The following is a 24,956-nucleotide window of genomic DNA, read 5'->3' on the forward strand; positions in this document are numbered from 1 at the left end:
AAAAAGGCAAAACTTGTTTGTTTGGGGAGGGAGGCAAATTGATTTTGTTGTGTAAATTTGTAAACAGGGTAGAAAGGAAAGGGAAGTTTCCCCGAAAAACATGGTAAAATAAATGGAGTCCAGGCTCAGACTGGAAATCTTCCTCGTGGGGAGCAGATGTTTGCTGAGGTCCTGCAGGCAATGGCTGCAGTGTTCAGCTCCTCTCAGCCCCCTCCCACGACACACGGCTATTTCTGCTGAGCAGCACCCCATCTCTTCTTCTTCCTCCTTTTTTTCCACCCCCCCATGAGTTTTCAGACAGGAGTAGAGGAAATAAGGTCTGTGGTGCCACCAGTCTACCCCCTTTCTTTTTTTTAATTATTGCAGTGTCTCAGACACATAATCTCTTCGGCATAAGTATTTTTTAGCTCATGGGACATTATATAGCAATTACAAAGCTATGTTTTGTTTAACTAGGCTGCCACAAAGCTTAGTGGTAGATGATGCTTATACTGCAAAATAATATTAAGAAATGTAGATTGTATGCAAAAAGTCACTTCTGTGTTTGCAACATTACAAGGGTTGCTTATTAGTTGAAAGTTGTTTACAGCGTTTCTTGTTGCTTTACTGCAGTGTAATTTTTTGACTCATTGGCTGGGCCCAGTTGAAGACTCAAAATCCGACAGGGATGGAGCTTGTGCAGGGGCGTTGTGCGTTACCAGTTGCTAATATTAAGCACAGAAGGTCTGGGAGGTATTTACCCATCTAATAATGGCACCAAAGGTATTTTTATAAACTTGATGTCTTTCTGAACCCAACTGCTATGACATACTAAATCCGCTGCAGAAATCAGTAGGTTATTGAATGTTTTTCACAGTGAAAGAGCATAAAGTTAATCACGCTGCAGCTTTGACAGAGCACCAGTCTTGGCCTGATGGAAGAGGCAACACTCACGGGACACGATGGAGCGGAGCGGGCTCCGACCCGCAGCCCCCTGGGGCTGCCGGACCCAGCGCCGCAGGTCCTGGGGCCTCACGGAGCTGAACTTTCTCGTTACAGACTAGTTGCTGTTTTCCAAATGGCCCTCCTAAGCTCCCAAAGTATTGCTCAATGTACCACAAGCTGAAATTAGTATTGATTCACCTTTCAGGGCTGGCTGGCAGGATCGCCACACAATCGTGTATTTGTGTTGCAGAGACTGAAATAGCTTTGGCAGTTGTGGTTTTGCTGCTTTGTCAAAACAAAATTAAATACAAATACAGTACAGAATTATTTCTTATTTATACAATCCTAAATTCTTTCTGCCACAGAATCTGGGCATGGGGTTTTAAAACATGCTTTTTGGCGTGGAGTGAATCGTGGTCTTTGAATGCATTCATGTGGCACCCTGTGCCCCCCTGGCAAGTATTGCTCCTGGGCAAGATCTAACTTTTGAAACCTGATGCCATGCTCTGCATGGGATGCGATGCGATAAGGGAACGGGCTGTTAGTAAAACCTCACTCAAGTAGCTGTTAATTCACCCAGATTTATTTGGTGATAAAAGAATTGTTTCAGCAGGATTGTAAAGAGATGCTGAGATAAGGTTCAACTTTGTTTTTGGTAAAATACAGTCTCAGCTTAGCTGCCTTTAGCTATCACACAGTTGAAGGTGCTTCTTCTTGAAATGTAGGCCAGCTGCCTGTATCAGCAAACTCGCAGCTCATTAAAAAATAGAAACTGATTCTTAGTAGGGCCCACTTTTGGTAATTTCCATGAAAGATAACAGTAACTGTTTAAACACAGATAGCCAGGGTGATAAAAGAAATAACGTTGCATGCCAGCAAAGAATTAAGCTCCAAAGAAATCAGGCTCGGCTATCCCCTTGTTAAGTGGGTTTCCAAACTTGTCACTTTATTAGGCTACATAATATTCCAAAATAGCTGGGGAATAGCTGCTTTGTCTTCAGCATTAAATTAACAAGTAAAATTTTGGTGACTGTTTCTATGCTACTGAAGCCGCCTAGTTGTGTTAGCGTGGATTCTTTCAGCTTCCCGTCGTGTTTCTGGTGACGCTTGTACAGATCTGCTAGTTTTCTTCTGTAGAAGTTTATTGTTCTGTAACTTTTTACAGATTTGTTTGTTTGTTTGTTTGAAAGTTGGGATTTGCTGAGAAGATGGGTGTTTGTTAGCAGTATGCCTTCTCCTTGAAACCTGTTGTCTGTAGGAGCGATATAACCAGGCGGTTTTAATTCAGGCATGAGGAGACAGGATAAAATAGAGAGTTGTCACAGGTAATTGTTTACTGCTGAAGTAAAAACTAAAGGTTCTAATGTTTATGTGCAGTAGAGTACAAGATAGAGGTCTCACTTAGACTCTGTAAGCCACCTCATGTTTCCTGCTGTGATGGTATAGGGATGTGCTAACCCTACAGCTAACAAAGACGAGGGCTAGTATTTCCTCTCCCTCCTGGGCTGTTCAGTTCAATTAACATCTCGGTTTCCCCTTGCTGGAGGCGCTGATGTTTCAAATTGTGCTTATAGAAGACTAAAATTTCCTACTGCCTGTAGGCAGACAATAAAACTGGTGGTTTGGTTGCAGATCCTATCAGGTATAGACTAGGGTATGGAACTGAGGATATGGCCTGCAGCTTCCTAACCCTTTATGGAAGCAGCACAACAATATGTAAAAGCAACTTCTGACCCGATTACCTCAGAAATTTCACACCTCCGGTGCCGCTGTATCACTGCACACATGCTTGTCTGTACGTGGAGATAGAGAGCTGGCCCTTTGGGGCAACAGCATAGTAATACTTCAAAGTTCAGTGATTTGCATCGCCCTCCTGTGATGCCTTGTTTTATTGAGTAAGCAATATTAGGGAAGTTTACGCTGGTATTGCAGTGCCTCTCTAGGAGATAGCGCTGGCCTGGTTCCTGAAACTCATTTTTCTTTCTCTGGCAGAGATGTGAGCCCCCAGCATGGTGCACTGGAGTTGTGCAGACACGTTTAATCCTACCAAACCGAATATCTGCTTTTCAGCATCTGAGCCCCGAGGATACGGTGCTAGTCAGAACAGTGAGAAATGAGGCTTCCTTGCAGAGAAGTTAGCTCATCTCTTAACGTGCATGGAAAAGAGCTTACATCACACTCTCACCTGGACTGTTGCCCTTAATCTATGGTACTTGCTAAAGAAGGAAATAAAACTGAGCATGTTTAAGCAAATGCTTTCCATGTTTTGATCTTATTTCTTGTGCTCAGCTCAGATGCGCGTGGGCGGTGGCTTTTGGTCAGGGTATAAGGTTCCTCCCAAGCCTACTAGAAAAGAGGGGTTAGCTTTGCAATTCAGACCGAATGTGCAAAGAGTCTGTAATCAGAGGTCAAAAATAAAGATGACTATAATTAGTAATGTCCGAAGCAACTGAAAATTGTGTCAGGCAGATCTGAGCCAGCTTCTCTTTTTTTCCATCACCTAATGAATGAAAGCTGAGGTTACGCTCCAAGGATGAAAGAGAGCTGAGTTTTTCCCATTCAAAACTAGTGCTGTGGGGCAGATGCAAAGTCAAAACTCTCGTTTACAACCTTGTTTTTCAGCTGTTGAACCTGTGGGCAGGTTGTGAGCAATTAGGCTTTTCCCTAAAGCATCTAAAATAATGCGTTTCTGCTTGCCGTCGTGCAGAGTGCCAGTGACGACATTCTGTCACCTTGGAGATGGATAAACAGCTTCAGCAACATCGGGTTATAATCTTTCAGGTCTGAGTTTCAAAGCTGACAGCCGTACGGCTGAAACCCAAGTCTAGCAAAGGTTTTTCAGTGTGGAAAGAGTCTGAATGTGCTCGAGTAAAATGAGAGGAGGGGAGAAAGAGTTTAAGCAGAGCTCAGTGACAAGGCTTTTTGCTCGGCCATGGCAGCCGTGTCAATGAAAGGAATTAGCTTTGGCTCACATGCTCCCTACAGCCCGGAGTGACTCAGGTGGTGCGCACGCATTCTTGTGCCTTCAGGGCTTTATTTTTAGATGTCTGAATCACTGTCATGACTATATCCTCATAAAGCCGTTAGACGAGCGGGGATGCCCACGGACCCCATATTAAGTCATGTTTGGTGAACAGAGAAATTCAAGAGATTCCCTCGCAACCGTTGCAATTTCTGTGTTCAGAGCTGCCTGCTGAAGTAACGTGGAGGCTATGCCTTGTAGCTGGATTATTTCTTCCATTTAATTTTAAATGTTTAGTTAACAGCCTTGGTGGTTTTTGTGTAGAGCAGGGTGAGCATGGACCACAGCAGGCTTGTTGATGTTGGAGGCTACTTGACTCTCGTGTTGTTTTAGTGTTGCTGGCACAGGGGGAGTTACGAGTCAGGTTACCAGTGCTGTAATCCCATTAGTTCTCTCGGGCTTGCAGGGCTGTGCAAAATCAGTACTTAAATGGGAAATTACCAGAGACTCACCAGATGCTGCACAAAGGTTTGCTAGTGATCGGGTAAACGGCAACATTTTTGCTTGTGGGTTGATATGGGACCACTCTGCTGGAGCGCCTTTCTTTCAGATAAACCAGAGCAAAAGCCCTGTCTGCTCCTTATCAATAAATTACAGTATCTTTTTCAAAAAGAATTCTCAAAGCCATCTTTGGTCTGCTGGAGGAAACTGAACTTGGGTAGCAAAGTCCTACTCCCTCAAATCCCTCCTTGTTCAATTAATTGCACCTTTTCCTTTTTTTTTTCCCCCTCTTTTCTCCCTGTAAATCGGTTGGGTGGCATTGCTGCAGAGTTTGCAGTAGCTAAAGGATTCCTGGTTTGTATGTCTGCATGCAAGGGATTTCTCTCTTCTGAAATACTTCAGGCTAAAAGGGGACTAGGAGGGAACCTGGTCAGCTGCTCTGAACTTGTTGCTTGGTCGGGTGCATCTGCTCTTCCTCGCAACCTGAAGATTTGCTTCTGAATATGAAGCTGGAAGGAAGAAGAGCTGTGGTACTAATGCACCGTAAAATTAATGTTGTTGACTGACCCAATCCTTTTTGCTGCAGTCAGGAGACGTGGCTGAATTGATAAGTTGCCCTCTGTGCCTCCCCGTTCCCTTGCAAACACTGCGAGCTCTTTCCACATGAGGTTGCTGCAGCTGGAGATGCCTCATTCATGGTTGCTTAGAAAGAAAAAAAAAAATCAAAATAAAAATGTGCTCTCTGACAAATAAAAATGTTTTGCTTCCTCTGGAGGCCCCGGAGGGCGGCATAAAAAATAATGAAGCCTGTGAGTCAGTGAGCAGTGCCTGGCCAGCTGAGAGGGAACTGAGCCTCCCTTTTCCATAGAAGTTTGTGTGCTGTCATTGCACATCATTAATGCTCGCTGGTTTATGCTCATTCACTGTCATGTTGCCAAAAAAGAAAAAGGGCAGTCGGTCTTTCCGCTCCCAAATGCTGGCTGCTTCGAAGGTGACGTGATGTTAAAGGAAAAGTTTCTTTAGCACTCAAGAATGATTGTTTGATTCTCAAGCTGCCCTTCCTCCACCGTTTTCCTCTAAAACCTGGCAGCTCTCCTAGCAAACGGATTCCCTGGAGAGAGACTTGGAGCAACTCACAAACAGCTCCACCTAAGGTACAAAGGTTAGGGTGGGCAAACTTCCTGATTGACACCGGGCCCTCCCTTTTTTTTTTTTTTTTTCCTTTCTGGATCCCCTACTGGGTCTTCTTCTTTTTTTTTTTTTTTTTTTTTTTGGTTGTGTTTAAATTCTCTTTGCTTCAGCCTCTGGGGATAATGACAAAGTTGAAAAAGTAAACTCATGGAGATGGAAGTGTTAGGTTTGCGGCTTCTGTAGCATCTGTGATGCAACAGAAGATGCTCAGAACATTTAAAAGGGATATTTTAATTCTGTTCTTTCACGTTCTGTCTTTTCCGTATGCAGGATCCCAGTTCATCCTTTTGAGAGCATACAGCATCGCACAAGTGCTGCATATCAGCATTTTTAGAGTTCCAAACATCCCCAGAACTTCTGGAGAAAGAGGGCGTGAAATGTCGCAGGAGGCCGTTTGCTGCATAATGTGAGAGCTGAGTTACATTTTGGGTGTGAAAGAGCCAAGAACGTGTCTGGGGTTCTCCTCAGCTGTTTCTTCAACCCTCCTTGAGAGCCCAGTGCTTCCTCTCCATCCTCACAGCTACACACTGGTGGGCTTGAATGTTTTGTGGCAATAAAGACAGAGATGCCCTCCACCACAAAATCATTTAAAATTATTTTTAAAAGTGTCCCTATGGTAGCTTTCCGTTGCCCACAGCCCACTGGTGAGCTTCACATTGTTCCTCCTGCATCGGCTCTGCCAGCTCTTCCGCGGAAGAACTCGGCTGTTGGGAGAGGCTGATTGAGTTTCAGGTTAGAGCAGCGTTTTTGCAAAGCTGAAAGGCTTTGATTTTCTGTCAATCGCTATTATTTTAATGTTTGCATTACAGGAGAGCCCAAAAGCTTTAGCCAGGGCAAAGGCCACGCAGATCTGTGTACTTCAAAGTATGTAGTAGATAACAGCCCTTGCCTTAAGGCGAAGGGAGAGGGTGGGAGGAAGATGGTTGGGAGTTCTAGTAGTATGCATATAAAATCTTGAAAGATCTGTGCTTTGCAGCATGCTTCATGGTTATCGTGGGACGCTCTCCCGTGCCCATCTGTCCATCCCGAATCGCCTGTTCTCCTGTGTTTCTGACAGCAGAATCGCTCTAGAGGAGCCGTAGCCGCAGCCCCAGCCCCGCAGCCTCTCGCTGGGTAGCACATCCGTCGCAGCACCAAACGGACAGCCGCAGCGGAAAGCTCATTTTGAACTATTGCTCGTTATTTTTTTCCTTTTGCTTCAGAAATCCTAAAGTCCCTGTCAGCTAGGGTTTAGCTGAAGCCTTGCAACTTGCCTTTTGTCTTCCACAAATGATGGAGCTGAGCCCAAGGGAACGAATGCCATTTTAATGGGCATCGTTGTGTAAGTCATTACGTAAGTCACCTCTGCCTTCAAAGGACTCGTGGCATAAATGGCAGGAGCGGTTGATTAAAAATGTGCACAAGAGCTTCGTTATGACATGGGGAGAGATGTCCGCTGTTATTTTTAATCTGATAGCTTTTAAATATGTGCATCCAGCAGAGACCCAAATGGCCTTTAAAAAGGGAACCATTTGTGGGATAAGATTTTTAGACTCAACTTCGTTCTTTCTAACAAGCTGCAAGAGTCAGTTCAAGCTGGAAAATGGACTATAACTTTTTTAAGGCTTTGTCTCCTCTAAAGCTGCAGGGTTTCGGTGTGTGAACACATAGAGTGAAAGAAGATGGAGGGTTTAAGTTTTAGGTTTTCAGGTGAAGAAAGAAAAGGTACAATCTTCTAAGGCTGGAGGTTTTTTATTAAAAAAAAAAAGTCTATTTTCAATTTGTCTGGCATGATGCAAGCAATGGACAAGTTAAACAGTTAAATTGCAAATCCCTGCGGCTGGAGCCTGCCTGCCGCTGAGCTGTGCCGTAGTGACAAAAGCGTGTCCAGGAGGTCCGGAGGCGGCCGCGGGTTATTGCCCACCTCTGAAGCCTCCCATGTGCTGGTCGCGCGCAGCCGGCAAGGGATGCGGCTGGTGAGGGGGACCCTGTGGCTGGGAATTCTGCCCTGACTGAGCTCTTTAAAAGGCTGAACTTTCATTTTGACTTCAAAGTAAGTAATACGCTGCTGGGTCAGGTTGGTGGAATTCACCAGCATGTGTATGTTTGGACTTAGTTTCTGGCGTTCCTTAGAACCCAAGTGGAAGGTGACCTCTTGAGTATGGCAGTGGTGGACATTGGGTTTTGACTTGCCAGCTTTCTCCTAAGCAGCCTAGTTTCTTCACCCACAAGCGCATAAGCTGATTTATCTGCCTTCCCTTGTGCCTCTTAATCCACTGTCGTTTAAAATCTGCAGTTCTTTCCTCGCCAGATTTAGCTTTCTGTCAGCAAGCTGGATGGCACCACCGCTTTGCTGGGGATGAGGCGGCTTCCGTCCGGCCGTGGCCTGCCTGCCTCGGGGGGTCCCAAAAAACCCTCCGGCTGCTTGGAGCAGGCGCGTAACGTGAGCTTTGTGGTGTTGTGTGTGTGGTCGGAGCCCAGACGCGTGCCGGCCGGGGGAGACGAGCCCGAGCAGTGAGCAGGGCCGTGACTCAACAGCTGGAGCGTGTTCAAGCACAACGGAGTGGGAGCCTCATTAGTAGGGGGATGGAATTAGCAATGAAACGAGTGACATATTAAAGCTTCCAGTCAGAAATCAAGAAACTCAAATCCATAGTAAAGTAATTTCAAAGGGATCTCTTTTTCCAGTTGTGTGCAGCAGCAGAGCATCCAGAGAGGTGAAATACGAGGGGGCAGAAAGTCAGCTGTTCCTTTGAGACAGAAACACTTTGATACAACAGAATTTTTTTTATTTCCCCCCTTCTAGTTGAAATCACTCCATTGAGTTTATTACCCTGTTTTTTCCCATTTATCTTATAAATATTTGGACACTGCATAGAAGTACAGGGTACCCTCCTCCTGTGCACCAGAAAGAAGTTCAGAAGGCCGGTGCTGAGGCTCCAGTTAAACACTGCCAGTTATTCATCACGAAGAGGCGAGGGTAATACGATCGAACAATTTCCAGCGGCAGACTACCGAGCTGAGGAACAACCTCAATGCTGCATTCAGGGGTTTGGTTACTGGAGACCGGGCAGGAGCAGAGGGACAGGAGAAGTGGTTTGAGCACTGCCATGGCTCTGCTTTCTGCTTCTCTCTGTACGTTACCAAATCATTTGATCTCGAAAGGCATGTTGTGCTGTTTGAACTTTTAAACTGGACAGACATGAGACATGTTAGATATTTAAATTAGGATGTAGTGTAAAGAAAGGGACTTTCTCAAAGCGGACCAGTGCTACGGTAACCAGTCTAGGAAGTCTTGCTCAGCTGTGCCTTTTCCAGGAGAGTTTCACCTTCATCTGTAAAAGCTTAGGTGACTTACACCTTTGAGCTAGAATACCTCCTGTTTAAGTGCAACTTCCCTTTTATACCACTTCATCCAGACTCATTAAAATGTAAATTCTGTTTGTAACGCTTGAATGATGTACCTGCTTGAAAACCCTAAAGCCCATTGTGCCGAATAATTGTCTGGTGGCATTCACTGAATATAGTCACAGTAGCTCCACGGCTTGATTCGTGAATTCGGGGAGCGAGCTGAGGGCCTCCCGTCTGATGGGGATGCTGTACTGGAGTCACCGACTCGCCCGCTGCTCTTTTGAGTCAAGTTGCTTCACCTTTGTGCCTGCTTCCCGTCTGCGGAGTGAGGTTAAGGCCTAACTGTTTAAGGATGAGAAAGAGATGTTTGTAACGTGCTTGGAACAAGAAAAGCGCTATTTTAAGTGCTAAGTGTAATTGAGTGTGAGAGAATATTGGCTTCTGACTCATTTGTTTAACTGCAAATGCATCAGAAACTCATGAGCAGATGAGATCTGGAAAATGCTGCTTGTAGATGGAAAGACACGGTAGTAAAAAGCTGCATTAATTTGTGATATTCAAAGTAGGACTCAGCAGGGCTAACAATAACGTTTATTATTTTTGCCAGTGTCGGCTAGTTTACTTCGTTAGTACTATTTTAAGAAGTTCCCGTTCTGCTCCAGCCACTTGCTCGTGTCCTTGCTCTGTAGGTGTGTGTCCCCTCGGAGCCTGGCATGCGAATGATTCAATGTTTGATGTGACAGAAGGGTGAAGAGAGCGCGGGGAAATGGTTAGGCTGGGGGTGGCAGCGAAGGGAATTTGGTGTCAGCAGAAGAGGAACTTTCTCCCCTGACAAAACATCTCCTTTTGGAGGTCCCAGACCACGCACACACGTGGGTTCAGCTGTTCACGCGTGCGCCCCGTAGAGGTGGGCAGAGATGTCTGGTGGGAATGAGAAAAGGCAATTGTAGTCTTCTGAAATCTTTCTCCCTTTCAAATGTCTTGTCCCTACAAGGCAAAATTATCACCGTAAGCAACCAAGGTTATTTTTAAGTATTGAACATTTTCTTACTCAGGCTAGCAGTTTGGATCTTGATGCAGCCCATGGAGGAGCCAGATGCAATTTGTTGCTGCTACCATGATTTCCCTGTAGATTAATTATTGTGATTGTTTGCCAGTTCTTGAAAAATAAATTCAGAGCCATGACTTCTCTTGGCAAGCGTGCCTACGCGTGCATGTATAGAAATTCTCATATGGTGTACGAAATCAGTACGAATCATTTTTTGGGGAGGAGCGCAAGAGCATTATCACAGCAGCCAGGAACTGTTCTCAGCAGTGACCTTCGGCACCCTGCGGATCCAGAGAGGTTTTAAAGGTTTGGAGATCCCCTTGTGGATGTAAGGCAATGACGTAAATTGTTGCTAAGTTAGGGTGCCAGCTGCTCTAAGTGATTCTTCAGAGGCCAACTGATATGTCTGGATTTATCTGCAGCGACCAAGGTTTTTAGTGCCTCCCTTCTCAGTGCATTAAACAGCACTTTTAGGATAGAAAGAAAACTTTGAAAAACATTTACTCCTGTAAATGGAGAACAGGTCTGCAGCCAGACTGGATTAGAATCGGTGCTGATGCGGCTTCCATTAATAGGATGCGTGCAAAATTTTGATGTAGAGGACATAACTAACCGGAGTTTTGGCTCTGGCAAAGGTGTTAATAGCAGGGTCTTAACGCGCTACCAGGAAACCGAGTTTAAAGGGAGACAGCCCTTCTGGGGAGGCCAGCACAGGTTCCTTCCCTCGAGCTGTGGTTAGGTAATTTCTGAGCGCGAGGAGCGGGGTTTGCGCTGCAGTGTGGTATTTAGCTTCTGGGTGCTAGATTTGACTCAGCAGCCTTTTCTGTTTGCCGTCCGCATGCTAACGAGGTGGTGCAGTGCTGCATGCGTGGGGCTGGGGCCGTTTGACTCATTACGGCCGGTGCAGTCAATTCCCAAATAACCTAAAAGAAAAATGAAACGCACAGCAAAACTGCTTACTTCTCTTGTTAATGTAGTTAAAGGCAACTTTGGTATCTTCTGCTGAATTATCTGGGTCACCAGAGAGCAATTCAAACCTTCATTTATTAAAGTGCTCTTTGCTCAAAATACGTTCTAAATTGCTCTCTACAAGGCAGCTTAGTTTTATTTAGCTTCATGGCTAAACAGATAAAAATACATTTCAACAGTAAGTCTGCATGCGGCATTATTGCAAACCCGTGAGACTTCTGCTTTCTGATATTCAAAAAACTATGAAAATAGAGGATTTTTTTAAAGGGTTGAACAGTTCTGTAATTAAGCTTCTTCAAGGATGCTCCGGTATTGAAGTGGTTCCTCTGTGCTCTGGTTTGTCTGGTACACTTGAAGTGAAACCCGGTGCGAATGACAAGGGCTGGCATTTTTTGTTCAGAGGGAGCCACATTCAAAGGTGACACCACCACGTGGGTCGGAGACCAGCAGCCTGGGCAGGGCATTGCATGGGGCTGTGTTTTCCCTTCCCGAAGCAGCCACCAGCCCTGGGCACGGGCCAGTCCCCTGCCCACGCGCCCGCGGTGGCTGCAGACCCCAGCCAGGGCACGGGAGCTCGCTCTGCCAGAGGTCTGTGAACAACTCACTTCATCCCCCGGACTTAGCTGCTCATCCGCAAAAGAGGGATGATGATTACCTCCTTTGTAAAGTACTTTGGGATCTGCTGGAGATAAGTGCTTTTGAGAGAGCTGATTTTCCTTTTCTCTCCAAGGCAGAGAGCAGTAGCGATCCCGCTGTTCCTGCCTTTGCGCTGCAGCGTCACTGCCTCCGAGGGGAAGCAGGACATGCTGGTGATACTGCGGTTGGAAACATAATAGAGAAAATTTACATGGTTGCAATGTTTTTCATAGGCTGGTCTTCCAGATAATGCTGTAACACAACTTCCCCGGTTTCAACAAATTTACCCTAATCCAGTAACGCATTTCTGTGTCTTTCTAGATTCTGAGCGTTCCCATCTCTCCTCGTTCACTATGAAGTTGAAGGGCAAGTTTCATTCACCAAAAATAAAGAGAACCCCTTCAAAGAAAGGAAAGCAAGCTGACCTGACAGTGAAAACACCAGAGAAGTCAGCGAACAAAGTAAGCAGACGAAGGACGTGTTCTGTTAGTCTTGCTGGTGGCTTGTTTGCTGGTACTGGGTTTATCAAAATGTGCAGCCCTCCTTTCAGTGCGTGACTGCAGAATTCTACACGTTTTTCAGGGGTTCTCAGGGTTACTTTATAGTTAATTACAAGCTGCACTGTGTAGTATAAAATAAGAGCATCCAAGGCATGTACTTCCCTTTGGAGACCCTGATGAGACCTCCTTCCATAGGCATTTAAATATCTCATTATGGAATGTAGTTTATGGCCTGACACATGCTCCCAACATGCACACCCTATGGTTATGCTTCCAGCTTCCAAACAACTGCCTGGTTTGGGGGTGTGATCATTAAAAAAAAACCCCAAAACCCAGGCGAGCAATTCCTTGAAGTGGGTCCAAAGACGTGTTCAATCTCTGACGGCGTCAGCAGGGAGAGGCAAACAGATGCGCTCAGGCAGCTGCTGATTCCAGCACGCTGTTCCTCGGACCCAACGTGCTCCAAGTCCTCTGTGAGCTGAGGTCACTGTTTCTCCCGGCACAAACCTATAAGTGTTATCTCCTCTGCTGTTGTGACCCGATTATGGAGACTATCTCTGTAACAATACTGCTGCAGTCAGTTTTCAAGTATAAATCTAAGCCAAAAGTTAAGAACAGCCAAGGTTATTTATGATAATTCAAAGTCTTTCCCAGTTGTTGAAAGTCTCACCCAGTGTGCAGCGCCAGACATGCAAACTTTTTTGGATTATCTCTGCTGAGGATTGTTGGAGTGTTACTGAGAGCAGTCAGCAAGATACAGTTATCCGGCAGTGCGTGATGTGCTTAACACCCAGAGAAGTCGCTGCAGGGCTTCCTAGCCCTGTTCTGCACCGTCAGGTGGGAGATGATGGGGCTTTTCTTTCCCAGGCTGTAGGGTCTTTTTTTCCCTGGGAGGCTATGGATATGCTTTCCAGGAAGCCAAGCACCTTGTATTTCTGACTGCTACTAAAACATAAAAATAAAAAAATATCTGGGAGTACTCATTGAAGGCTTTTAATTCCAGTGATGTTTCAGGATGGGAAACTGAGATAATTTGGAGGTATTTCTTTAAATTGATGTGTAACCACATATTAAATAAATTAGAAAATGAAGAGCCCTTTTCAAAATGCTATTCTATAGCAAATATATATTAGCATGTTAATAATAGGTGAAGTTTTTGCTTTTCTTTCTTTTCTCTAAAAAAACAATACTAGAGGATTTACTGATAAGGCATGCTCAACATATAAAACCTTTTTTTTTCATGTGCGGATTGGTATTTTTTTTTATTGGGAAACAAAACACTTGCAACAATTTTTATTATTGTACACGATTATTTAAGCCGTGGATATTTTTATACTATGAAATATTGTTGATTTCTGGCTCATTCCATATCTATTTTAATAGCTACTGTCCAAATAGTCAATTATTTGGATGTAGTCAGCTTGTTAGCTTCGTGGGGAGGGAGCGGAGAGGAGGATACGCCTGGATTGTCAGCAGGTTCTTTGACTGTAATACAGACATCAGTTGACAAACAGGAGATTTTCTGTCAGAAGACACACTTGATAAACCAAATATCATCCTTTCCTCCCTCTTAAGTACTTAAGATGCTATTTTTATACTCTTGAAGTAGCTAATCACTGTAGAGCAGAAATAGCAATACTAAAAATTAATGTAAAATCACTACGTGTAACCTGAAGGTTACGCTTAACCCATGCAGATGTCATCTCCTCTTCTTCCCCTGGACACCTAGACGTGGGCAACCTAAGGGGAGTTTTTTTCAGAGCCTCCTTTTGTCCCCTGGACCCTGTATTTGATTCTTACCCTAGGGCATAGTGTAGGAACAGTAGCGTCCTTCAACACCACATGCAAAGTTATCATAGGTTTTTCACTGCCAAAATGCAGGGGGAAAAGGGACTGTTGCAGCTTTTGTCATCGGGTGTGTTCTGTACAGCTTGCCGTAACCCTTTCTGGGTCAGCTGTAGCTCATACACGATGCATTTGTAACGATTAAGGGAAAACTTCGAAAGTCATGCGAAAATACCTGTATGTGGCAGGCAGGCAGGGGAGCGGCGAGGAGCTGCTGTTTCCCTGAATGTTAAGTTTATCTCATTTAATGCCCAAAAGGGCAGCGGGTGAACGGGGCGATCCTGCCGCAGTAGCAGCTCCCACGACCTGCTCTCTCGCGGGGGAAGGTCGCTGCTGGGGCGAGTTCACCCCAGCTGAGACGTGAAGTGAGAGATTAGTTCAGGTCCTCTCTGCCAACCCACTGCATGTGTACTTTGGCTTTAGGGACACACTAAAATGTCTGGTGGAAAAACTTAATATCATTGCTCTTGTGAGCTGCGCACGCTGGAATATATTAATATCCATCCATCCCACCAGGTGATTACTCCTTTCCCTAGATTTACTGCTGCTGTTCTCGGGCCTTAGTGAGTAAAGCACTGAACGCGAGAAACGTCCGCCTCGTAGCAGCAACTGACATTTATCCGTCCGAGCTCTGTAGCAGAACGTGCAATCCTGTGCAGGATGCCTAGGCTTTCTTTGGGTGTGTTCACGTGCGCGTGTACACACGCAAACGTGTGATACCTTTGGGCCTCGTAAAAAGTGCCCTTAGGGAACGTCACCCAAGGAGCTAGCAGGGAAGTTGCAAAAAGAGGGCTGTGTCCCAAGTAGTGTCCGGTAGCTGGAGTTGCAAGCCTTGATGTGCTCAGAGGAAGGATTTGTGCTTCCACTTGTCATTCTCAGCCCAAACTCTGAGTCAAGCCCATCCCTCCTGTGGGCCAGAAGAGTGTTTAAGCCGTTAAGTCACAAGCCTTTCTACAGGAAACACTTGTTGAATGAAACACATAAACAGCCATCAGAGCAGGAACTGCAATCCGCATTTTTTCACTTCTGTTTGTGAGCTCTGGCCGCTGGGCCGTAGTCATGCTTCCTTGGGGAATGTACGGGCTCTCTCATCCCTGAAACGTGTGGTCGTTTCATATTAGTGCAAAACATTCATGGGAGGGACTGAGCTCCATATCCTGGAATAAACCGTGCGGTGGTGAGGGCCTGAAAAATGGGAAATGTCATTTTTGACATCAGCGAGTTGCCAGGATGCTCCTCAGCGAGGGAGCTGGGGATGGCTGGAGCTCTGGGAGCTGCAGATCAGACCTTGAGGTGCCTGGCAAGGGTTATTGTCAGAAGTGGAAGCAGCAGCGGAGTTTCGGCCCTTCCCAGATGAGATGGAAAATGACAGGGTGGTTTGCAGATCTTGGGTTGGGACTTCGACTTCTAAAGTTGGAGCTAGATGGAACTTGGGACTCTAATTCCTTTGTGCAACTGCCCCCAAATTACTAACCAGTGCTGCCTATAAATTGTTCTTCCTAAAACTGTTTGGGCTGCTGACCTGGTTTTGCAGAAAAGCGGCAGTAGAACGGCGGACAAGAGTATGGGGAGCACACAATGCCCATAGGTCATTAATTCTTGAAGCTGAATTTACTGAGGAGATAATGGATGAAACCTGACTCTGCTAAGCTCTCCACTCCTTTTCTAGCGGTCTTCAGTAGTTAATTTAAATCTCACTTAGGAACTACTTGTGGCATTGAAAGTCCTCTAGGCATGCTCTGTTAAACTTTTAAAACATATCGCTGTCCAGAATGCCATTAAGATATCATGTATCACTTCTGAATTTCCTCGTCTGCTGTCGGTGGTGGCACAGAAGTTGGTGACCACAACTCAGCTTTGTTCCAATGAATTGTTCCCTTCCGCAACATTCGTTCACTGATGCCAAAATTTAGCTTTCAGTCTGTCCCCACGGAAAGCCTGTGAGTTCCCTTGTTCAGCAGCATCACAGAATGACTCCGGTTGGGGGCTGATCGGAGGGAGGTTTTTATTTGTGAATGGAGAGACAAGACTGTAGCCCACTTTCGTACAAGTAGGCTTATTGGCGTCAGCAGAATTACTCAGAATAATAAGGTTCAACATCATGTGTGTCATTGAAACTGTCAGGGGTGGGCAGAAAAATGGAGGATTCTGTTTGGATTGTTCTGGAGTTTGGAAGTTTTTCTGACTGGGGGGCTGGATTTTGGTTGCATCAGAGGGGCAACTCTATTAAACCCAGTAGCTGTTGCTTCCTTTCTTGCATTATCATTACTATCTGCACTTCATATATTCTTTTCTTTCACCCTCCCCGTTTGGCGCGTGGGTTTCAAGCAGTGCCCGTAACGTCATCAGTAGTGTTAATCTTGGCCTAAAACTGATCAAGATTAGCTTTCAGGTTGGAATGCACATAATTCAGAAAGCTAAAGTGTGGGTGCAGTTTTGCAGTGACTGTTCTTTAGAAAGAGTAGTGATTCAATTTAAAAGTGTTTGTGGTAGAAGGGGTTTTCTCCAGCCCTCGTGGAATGTACCTCAGTGTTGTCATACTTCGGGTAAGATAAAGTAACCTTGCCCTTAAAAATCCTGAGGCTTTAACATCTCTCTCCTTTTTTTTCCTCCCCTTTAGAATGTATCATGGCTAGAAGAAAAGGAGAAGGAGGTCGTCAGTGCATTGCGCTACTTTAAGACTATTGTGGACAAAATGGCAGTTGATAAGAAAGTGTTAGAGATGCTGCCAGGCTCAGCAAGTAAAGTGCTGGAAGCCATCCTGCCCTTGGTGCAAACCGATCCACGCATCCAGCAAAGGTGAGTTTCCCTCTCGTAAAGAAGGGTAGGAAACCCTTCTTGGGTTATGGGGCGGTGGCAGACCAGCAGGCTCCCAGATTCTCTCCTGGTGTCTGAAGAATCGCATCGCGCAGGAGACAGGAAATGCTGCAGTGGCTAATGAAGTGGCTGCTATTTTTACTAATTATGTGGTAGTTTTCAAACATAATTTAAAAGCAGATTCCCTGCTGTGAAGAAGCCCATGCTGTGCAAAGATAAAGCAAATCAGAATGGTTTCAGAGAGGAGGAAGGGCTGATTCTTAGCATAAACTTGGAAATTGATCGTTTGCTAGCGGAAGAGTCTCCTTAGATGCTATACTGTGTCTGCAGTCCATGGTGGTATCCTAAAAGCTAACAAATCCAATAGCTTTTACCTGAAAAAGAGTTTATCTTCAGACTAATCCCTTTCTGCGGTCAATTTATCCACCCTGATAGTGGAGAAGTCTGAGCCTGCGCTCTTAACTGCTTTTTTGGATGTTACTGGATCAGATATGGAAGAGGAGTAAACAGATGTACTTCAGTAGATTAACCAGTCCGAGTCCATTCCTGGGCGCTCTCAACAGATTATTTATTTTATGTTTTAACAGATTATGTGTATTATATTTTAACCACTTAGATGGTGGGTTTGAAACCAGAAAAGAAGTAGAAATTTGGCAAAGCAAAGCTCAGCATGGATTATAAGAATTTGTGGAGCTGTCAAGCCATAAAGACATAGCTGCTGTTCATCCCATAGATGCTGGAGCAATTGATTTACACCAAACAAGCAAACATTGTTGAATAATCTGTAAAGTGCAAAATTAACACAGACAGAGAAAAGCACAAATCTAGGCAGAGAAATGCAGTGTTTGATTCCTGAAATCCACCCAGTTTTTCTGCTGTTCCTATTTGTTTTCCTATTGAGTATGTCCAAAATTTTTGTTTCAAAATGCTTATTTCAGTTCTGGTGCAAGAAAGGCTTACAGGATGGTCGGGACAGCAGCAGGGTGCCAAATATTCTGCAAACAGAGATGCTTAGCTGTCTTTGGCCCTAAAGCACAGGTCAGGGTCGTACCTGACTACAGAATGAAGGAGGCAGTGGTGGGGACAGGAGGGATCCAGGTTGGGTTAGATCTGCAGAACTCCAAAGAGCAGTAGCTGTTAGAATGGGAACATGCATCAGGCTTCTGCGTACAGACACAAAAGTTGCTATCAGGTTTCCCACCGCCATTAAATTCCTGACAAGCACCTGCTTTCACTTAATAAAAGAAAGAACAAACTTTCCCTGTACACCAGAAGAACATGTAAAATGTCAGCAAATATTTTTAGGATAGAACATATTATCTTTATAGTCACTTGCTTTGATTTATGTATCCACTGGGTGTTCACTGGGTGATCTTTCCTTCCAAGAATATATTTGAAAATAAGTATCAACTAAATGGTATTCAGCAGACAGTTCTATTCTTCAAATTTCTTTTACCCTCTCTCTTAGATATCCGTATTTACCCATATAAGCAGAATTCTCATAGTCAGTAGTCAGTGACTCTACGTAGTGATAAGTCTCTCTGGAAATGGTATGTATTAAAGCTCAGATCCCATATGTATGTTCTGCCTCGTTTAGCCTCACAAAAAAAAGGGGATCTGGCATTCTCAAAAAGCCACGTCCTTTCACGCCTACCTTTGCGCTTTATTTGAGTAGTGGCAGGGCACAAAGGGGTGATCTTGAGAACAAATGCCCCTCAAGAAAAGTGAGCAAGACTTGTGTCAGTGTGTAAGAAAGCCCTACAAGTATTGTTGGACTTCTTTTTGCTTTAGGGGAAGCATTTGCATCAAGGAAAAAAGTAATTAAATCTAGCACAAAATGGGCTTTCAATTACCGCCTCCTTAGAAGGAAGCAGACTGAAGATTAATGGCAAAGAAATCAAAGCCTTAGAAAGCGAAGGGGGAGGACCCTATTTAGGAAATAGCTCTTACCAAGCTAATTTCATTTGAAACTAGAACAAATGGCAAGCAGCATGCTTTAAAAGAAAAAAAAAAACAAAACAAACAAACAAAAACAGAAAACAAAACAAAAAAAACAACAAGGACAACCAAACAAAAAGGTATTTGCTGCTGTTTGTTATCCCCCTGGTTGTCAGTCGACAGTAGTTCTTTCCCCAGTCCTGCAAACCTCATTCACCTCAATAACCTCATTGAAGCTTGTGGGCTTGATTCTCTGCTCACAGAGAATGAAATTACTGGAGTTAAACCAGTGTGAAAGGGATACCGGAGAGAAATGGGAAGATTTGGAACACTTGTATCAGTAATGATTGCAAGTTTACACCTTCTCTTATCTGTTTATGGTTTCGGTGCAGTTTGAAATTGATTCAACTTTACAAAGAGCTGTTGAATCGTTGCCATCAGCGGTGCCTTTAACACACCTTGTTTAGTAATGAAGTAAGTGTTTTCAGAATGGCCAAGGAAATGCCTCTGAGCACTGTTGTTACAGTTAACTTTTATTTAGAGTTGTCATCCTTCCAAATTATTTTTTTTCCCCTTCAGAACAATAGCTTCAATTCTGTTTCCCATTAAAAACAAAACAAAGCAACACCCTTCCTCTTCCAAACCTGAAATTCATTCAGTTCAATTTCTCTACAGAAGCGGGTTTTAATTACATGATTTCAGGCATTATAAACAGTGAGGAAATGATTTGTGAAGGAATGAGTACAGTCAGCTCTCAATTATCTGAGACATTTTTGGGGAAAGTTAATAAGGATGAAGGAAAGCATAGATAATACTGAAATAATATAAATTAGACTTAAATATATGACTTAAATATTTACCTTTGAAGTTAAGGCATAGGATGGAGCTGTAAACTAAAAGGGAAAGCACGTTCTTTTTAGCATGGCTGTGTTAACCTGCAGCGCAGATGATTCATTCTCAGCTAGCTGGGAGTGAGCTGTTGATTGTACCGTCCTGTCATCCCATTTGGTGCTGGAGAACGGGAGAGCGGCTGCAGCGGAGGAGAAACCTGGGCTTTGGCACCTGCTAAACGCAAATTCTGAACGTCAGAGAGAAGAGGAGAACAATCACATTTTTAACAGTGTGAAGTTAATTTTAAATCAAGCACTCTCATAACATTTGATAGTATTTCCATAATTTCATTTTGTTCTTTTTTCCTCAACTGTTTCCTCCGCTGCCGTCCAGTTCTGCCATCTCGTCCTGCTATAGCCGTGTGTACCAGAGTCTGGCCAATCTAATTCGCTGGTCTGATCAAGTGATGCTGGAAGGTGTGAATTCAGAAGACAAGGAGATGGTGACAACAGTGAAGGGTGTAATAAAAGCTGTTCTGGATGGAGTCAAGGTACATGAGACAAATACTCTATATTCTATAAAGTATATAATAATGTATTTTAGAAGAGATACAGTTGAAAGAGGTTTTTAAGAGCCGGTAAAATATAAAGATCCAATTCTTGCCTTCAGTAAACTACCTCTTAGATCAACCGCTCTGTAAGCAAAATGATCCTGCTTGGTGTGCTGGTTAAAGACTGTCATCAACGGGTTGGCTACTGGTGTGCACTTCTGAAATGCTCTCCCTGGCATTTGGATGAATTGGAAGAAACGCTAAACCTTTATTGAGCATTGCATTAAATTTTTAGCAAGTCATTCCCAGTCTCCCATGCAGATTGCAAGACAGAGTTTGCATATTTTTGGTCTAGGTAAAATATAATGGAAGTGCTTCCTATCGATGGCCACAGAGAATCAAAGACTCCAGCTCCATGTTTTAACATAAATTTCAAGGGATTCGTCAGTGATACATCACCGCTTTCAGCAGTCGGATTAGGGTGTGGAACAGGTGATGAGCTAAGCTATGTTTTCTGGAGATTAATTTTACATAACTAATGGGAACGTTTAACAGAAACCTTTGTAAGCTTTGTGGGAGCTGCTTACAGCGTTCCCTCCCCGCCCCACCCGGGGAAAGCTGTTGGCTTTCCTTCTACCTCCCGGTAAGCTTTTGGTGCCCATTATTTCTGTTTCCCGGGGTTGTCTCTGGGCTGATGGCCACGGAGGCTGGTCATTCGGCTGTCCTGGCGCTGCAGGTGAAAGTTGGCTTGAGCTGGGCTCGGGGCACCAGCAGAGACCATCATATCTCCTGAGAACCTTGTTTCACAAACTGTAGAGAAAGTTAAGCCTCTTTCAACAGCAGGGCTGAATCGAAACGTGAATGTTTAGATCAAGTACAGTGGGAAAGTTGCTGTTTTAAGAACTGCAGCAGGTGCTTCACCTGGACTGGTGTATCAGGAAGAGGCATCTTTCACTGTACTCAAACTCAGCTCAGTTTTTCTTAAGAAGCTGAATGCGAAAGTGAAGTGGATCTCCCAAGGTTTGGCTGTCACATTTTCAGGAGTCTTGATGTGGTATTTGCATGCTCCGAATATCTCTTTAATGTTGCTCAAACACAGATACTAAAATCTGCTATTACTTATCGAGCGTTTTAAACAAATATCTTTGAAACAAAACACTCCTATCACCTAAAGAAGACAGATTTTCCAGGATTATTTTGCACATTATGCCCTTTAACTTTAAGCTCCAGATTTGAAAAGTAAAGCCGGTCTTAAATTTGCACAGCAGGATAGAGAAAAGGAGTTTAGGTTAATGTGTCAGCTGCTGTTACTGTTGGAATTCAGCAGCAACTTGCAGTCTGTGGAAATCTGTGGTATCTGAGCTCTAATACCCAGCAAATAGCGAGACAGTTCCCTCTGTTATCACTTAATGAATCTGCACGATCCCACGGAGAGCTGTGTTATCAACAGATCCGGGATAGAGTCGTGTAGTCTCGTTGCATGAGGCTTGAACATGCACTGTCCTTTCACGCTAAGTAGTATTCAAACCCCTGGTACCTGCTGCCTCCCAGTTGGGAGCCAGCCTGGGCTGGGAGCGACGCAGGCACGGCCACGCAGCGCTAAGCCTGAGCTGTTGAGCCCCGCTGGGCGGCACGGTTATATCCGTCTCTGCTTTGTTGTTAGACTAAAAGTTATTTTGGCCTTTAGTTGGAGCTGGCCTACGTCTGGTCAGCTTGGAGCGTGGTTAGAGCAGATGTGTGGCCGTCTGGGTAGATGCGAACGTGCCTGCCCATCAGCAGGTCAGCGTTTGGGAGCGGCGTGCACTCATCTGCACAGGGAGGAACGAGGTTTATTTTAGAAGGGCCAAGATCTGGAAGCAGAACTGAGAAGTTGGAGACTTCTCTGCTGTGGAGAGTCTTTTTTGTTTTTCTGGCAGATCACACCAGATCCACTTCCACATTTCAGTGCTTACTTCCCCCTTCGTTTTCAAAATTGAGCATAGAGGAGTCACTTGTTCACTTGTGTTACTTACTGGTTTGATCTCAGGTTTTAGCCTTGCTAGCATATATAAAAAGAAAAAAAAAAATCCTTGTTTTGGTTACGTAACTTCTTAAAAATCCATCTCGTTTTGGAATTTCCAGCTTGCTGAAGTAGCATAAGTTTGTAGAGAGGCTTTAATTATCTCTAATTACTGCTGCAGGAATCTCTTTACTTGCTGATAAGGAATAGCATAATGTGCATCTGGCTCGGTTGCATGCTGATTACCTCTCTGTGTACACTGAAGATCTTGGCTTGATTTTCAAATGATAGTTCTCACTTTGGGATTAGTAGAGAAGAGAAAAAGTTGGAGTCCAGGTGATCCTTTCACATATTGGCAATCATATGTTGTCTCGGTGTCTCTGGTGGGAGGTGTTTTGGGTTTTTTTTCACAGCCACAATGGTTTGAATCGTTCTAAAGATACTTTTGAGCCAAATATGATTGTTTTTCTCCCCTGTTGTAACCTACATTCCCATGTGGTGGACAAGGATGTGTCCGTTGCAACTGGCAAAATAGGAGAACCGAGCACTTCAGCCCCAAGTGTCAGGGGCTCATCAGCGCCACGGTGGCACAGCTGCCACCACCACGGTCTGCAGCACTGGCCTTGGCTGGGTTTTAGGTGTGAAACATGCTGAAGAAAGGTGGGGAAAAGGAGACGTTACATTTTCCCTTCCATAGCCCGTTCAAGGAGGATGTTTAAGAAGTATTTTCGACATATATATATATATATATTATATATATGACATTGGAACATACTGACACTGGCCCAGGTTGCCCAGAGAGGTGATGGAGGCCCCACCCCTGGAGACACTCAGGCCAGGCTGGATGGGGCTCTGAGCAACCTGATCTAGTTAAAGATGTCCCTGCTGACTGCAGGGGGGTTGGGCTAGATGGCCTTTAGAGGCCCCTTCCAACCCAACACATTCTATTTTGGCTTTTGGTTTGAATGCCCATACATTTTATTTCCCTTATTGTGCTCTTAAGCATTGTGTGGAGTCAACTGTTCTTGCTGGCGAGTACCCGATAGCCCCGCGGCGTCTGACTCTGAGCCTGTTCCACTGCATGAGAGTCTCCAGAAACTTCTTCAGCGGTGGAAGCTTGTCCAGAAGGCAGGAAGGTGGCAATCCATGGTGTCATCACTCCTGACAGTGACTCAGCGTGGTGCCAGCTGCAGCCAGAAGAGTCAAATGGTGTCACTGTGTGATTTCCAAATCGTCTCATTTACAGAAAAGCCTTGTTTGGGGTTTGTAGGCTCCCAGGTCCTACGTTTGTTTTTCCTAGTGATGTTCTGTAAACTTTGTATGGGAATTTCTAAAGTCTAAAAGGAATAGCTAGTTTTTAATTAAAGATTGTTCATCCTGAAAGAGGGGATGAAACAGAGGAAAGTACATTTTTTTAAAAATAGTTTCTGTTGAGTAACTGGGGACACTCAGCAGAGAAGTCTGAGGTCAGCTCAGTGTCTGTGTTACCACCATAGTTCTTCTGTGATTGAAGGGCCTTAACCATCTTACTTTTCTGTGTACTGTGAGATGTACACTGCTGCGGTGGAGCTGATAGACTGTCAGAAGCCCTGTCGGTCCGTTGCTCCTTCTCACAGAGTGTTTCCCCGTTGGGGGATGTGGCCCTCCTCGGAGGTGGGAGCTGGCGAGGCTGGTCAGCTGTGGTCACCTTGGTGCTGTGCTTTTTCTCATCAGGACACTTCTCAGAACACGCTGCTCCTCGCCAGGGCTCTTGTCCGTCTGTCCCAGCCAGCAGCATCTTCATAGCGTTAGCCCACATGGACATCTGTACACGTGCTGTTTGTGCTCTCTCTTCCTTCTCCACATGTGGGATTTTCCAGGACAACTTCTAGGAAGCTGAGTGTTTTGTTGTGTTTTTGGCTGACATGGTATAAATTATTTCTGAGCACACCAAGAATGTAAATAGAACATGGAAACCAGTACCAGCTGTGGTGGACACTTGGGCTGTGTTTGCTGTCGTTTGCACATCCAGTGCCGTAGCGTATTCCTCTTGTTGTGTGTGTGTGTTGACCCATGGAAGTTCAGCTAGAATATTTCTCTTCCTCGGAAGGATGATGACAACGACATTCCAGTTGCAGTTATTGCATTGAGAGAGCAATGGCAGTTGTTCCCAAGCTCAGCAGATGTGGACGTGAAGATGATACTGGAATGACGACTGTATTCGGGCTGCTTTAAAAAAAAGAAATTAAAATTGATCCCTTATAGTTTCCTTTGCATAATACGCTGGGAAGCCAATACTGTCGGGAAGCCATGCCAGTTTTCCAGCCTGCCTGGGAGAGGGCGCGTGTTTGTATCTGTGAGCAGTAGATCTATTTGTCGGCCTCAAACATCCATAAAATGTTCTCTCCTTTCTGGCGTGAATGATTGTTGTTTTGACTGCTGGCAGACTTGTAGGGCAGGATTATCGTGCCCTTATCTCTTTATCCAGAGCCTTATCTGCCTATAACAGATACACTGCAGTAGTTCCTTGACTGATTGAGACTTCCATTGCTAATATGTTAAAAGATGGCTTCAGGGAAAGCAGGCCTTTTCATAAAGGTGTTCACTATTTAATTTGTTCTTGGGTATCTTACAGAAAGCTTGCTTTTTGAAACAAATACATACTAGTTTATAAAATATAAAGCAATTATTTATTTTTCTTTTTTGCTGACTAGGTGAACTACTCTGTGTAAGACTTATATTTATGTACGTAAAGTCAATTTGCCATTATTCTAGGGCGATGTGGGGACTGGAACACATTTGTGACAGTAGAGGAAAGAGGAAGCACAACAAAAAGGCACAGATGTGGGTTTGTGCAGAATCCCCATAGGGCCAGGGTTTATGAACTTAACTCAAATATGGCTAAACTACTGCTGGCTGCAGCTGCTCCTTAGAAG

The 24,956-nt window shown here is 44.5% G+C and overlaps 1 protein-coding gene across 7 annotated transcripts in view; it reads left to right on the top strand.

Annotated features, from left to right (window-relative positions):
* The window catches only part of RAPGEF1 (Rap guanine nucleotide exchange factor 1), an 89,490-nt gene that overhangs the window by 22,083 nt on the left and 42,451 nt on the right, over positions 1-24,956 (top strand). For all 7 annotated transcript variants that reach the window (XM_063352710.1, XM_063352708.1, XM_063352711.1 and 4 more), the window contains 3 exons: positions 11,883-12,022; positions 16,527-16,705; positions 19,886-20,042. In XM_063352710.1, the coding sequence (XP_063208780.1) occupies positions 11,883-12,022; positions 16,527-16,705; positions 19,886-20,042 (476 nt within the window). The remainder of the gene's footprint in view (positions 1-11,882; positions 12,023-16,526; positions 16,706-19,885; positions 20,043-24,956) is intronic.

The sequence above is a fragment of the Chroicocephalus ridibundus genome, chromosome 15 (genome assembly GCF_963924245.1).
Source record: "Chroicocephalus ridibundus chromosome 15, bChrRid1.1, whole genome shotgun sequence".
In the NCBI taxonomy this organism is placed as follows: domain Eukaryota; kingdom Metazoa; phylum Chordata; class Aves; order Charadriiformes; family Laridae; genus Chroicocephalus; species Chroicocephalus ridibundus.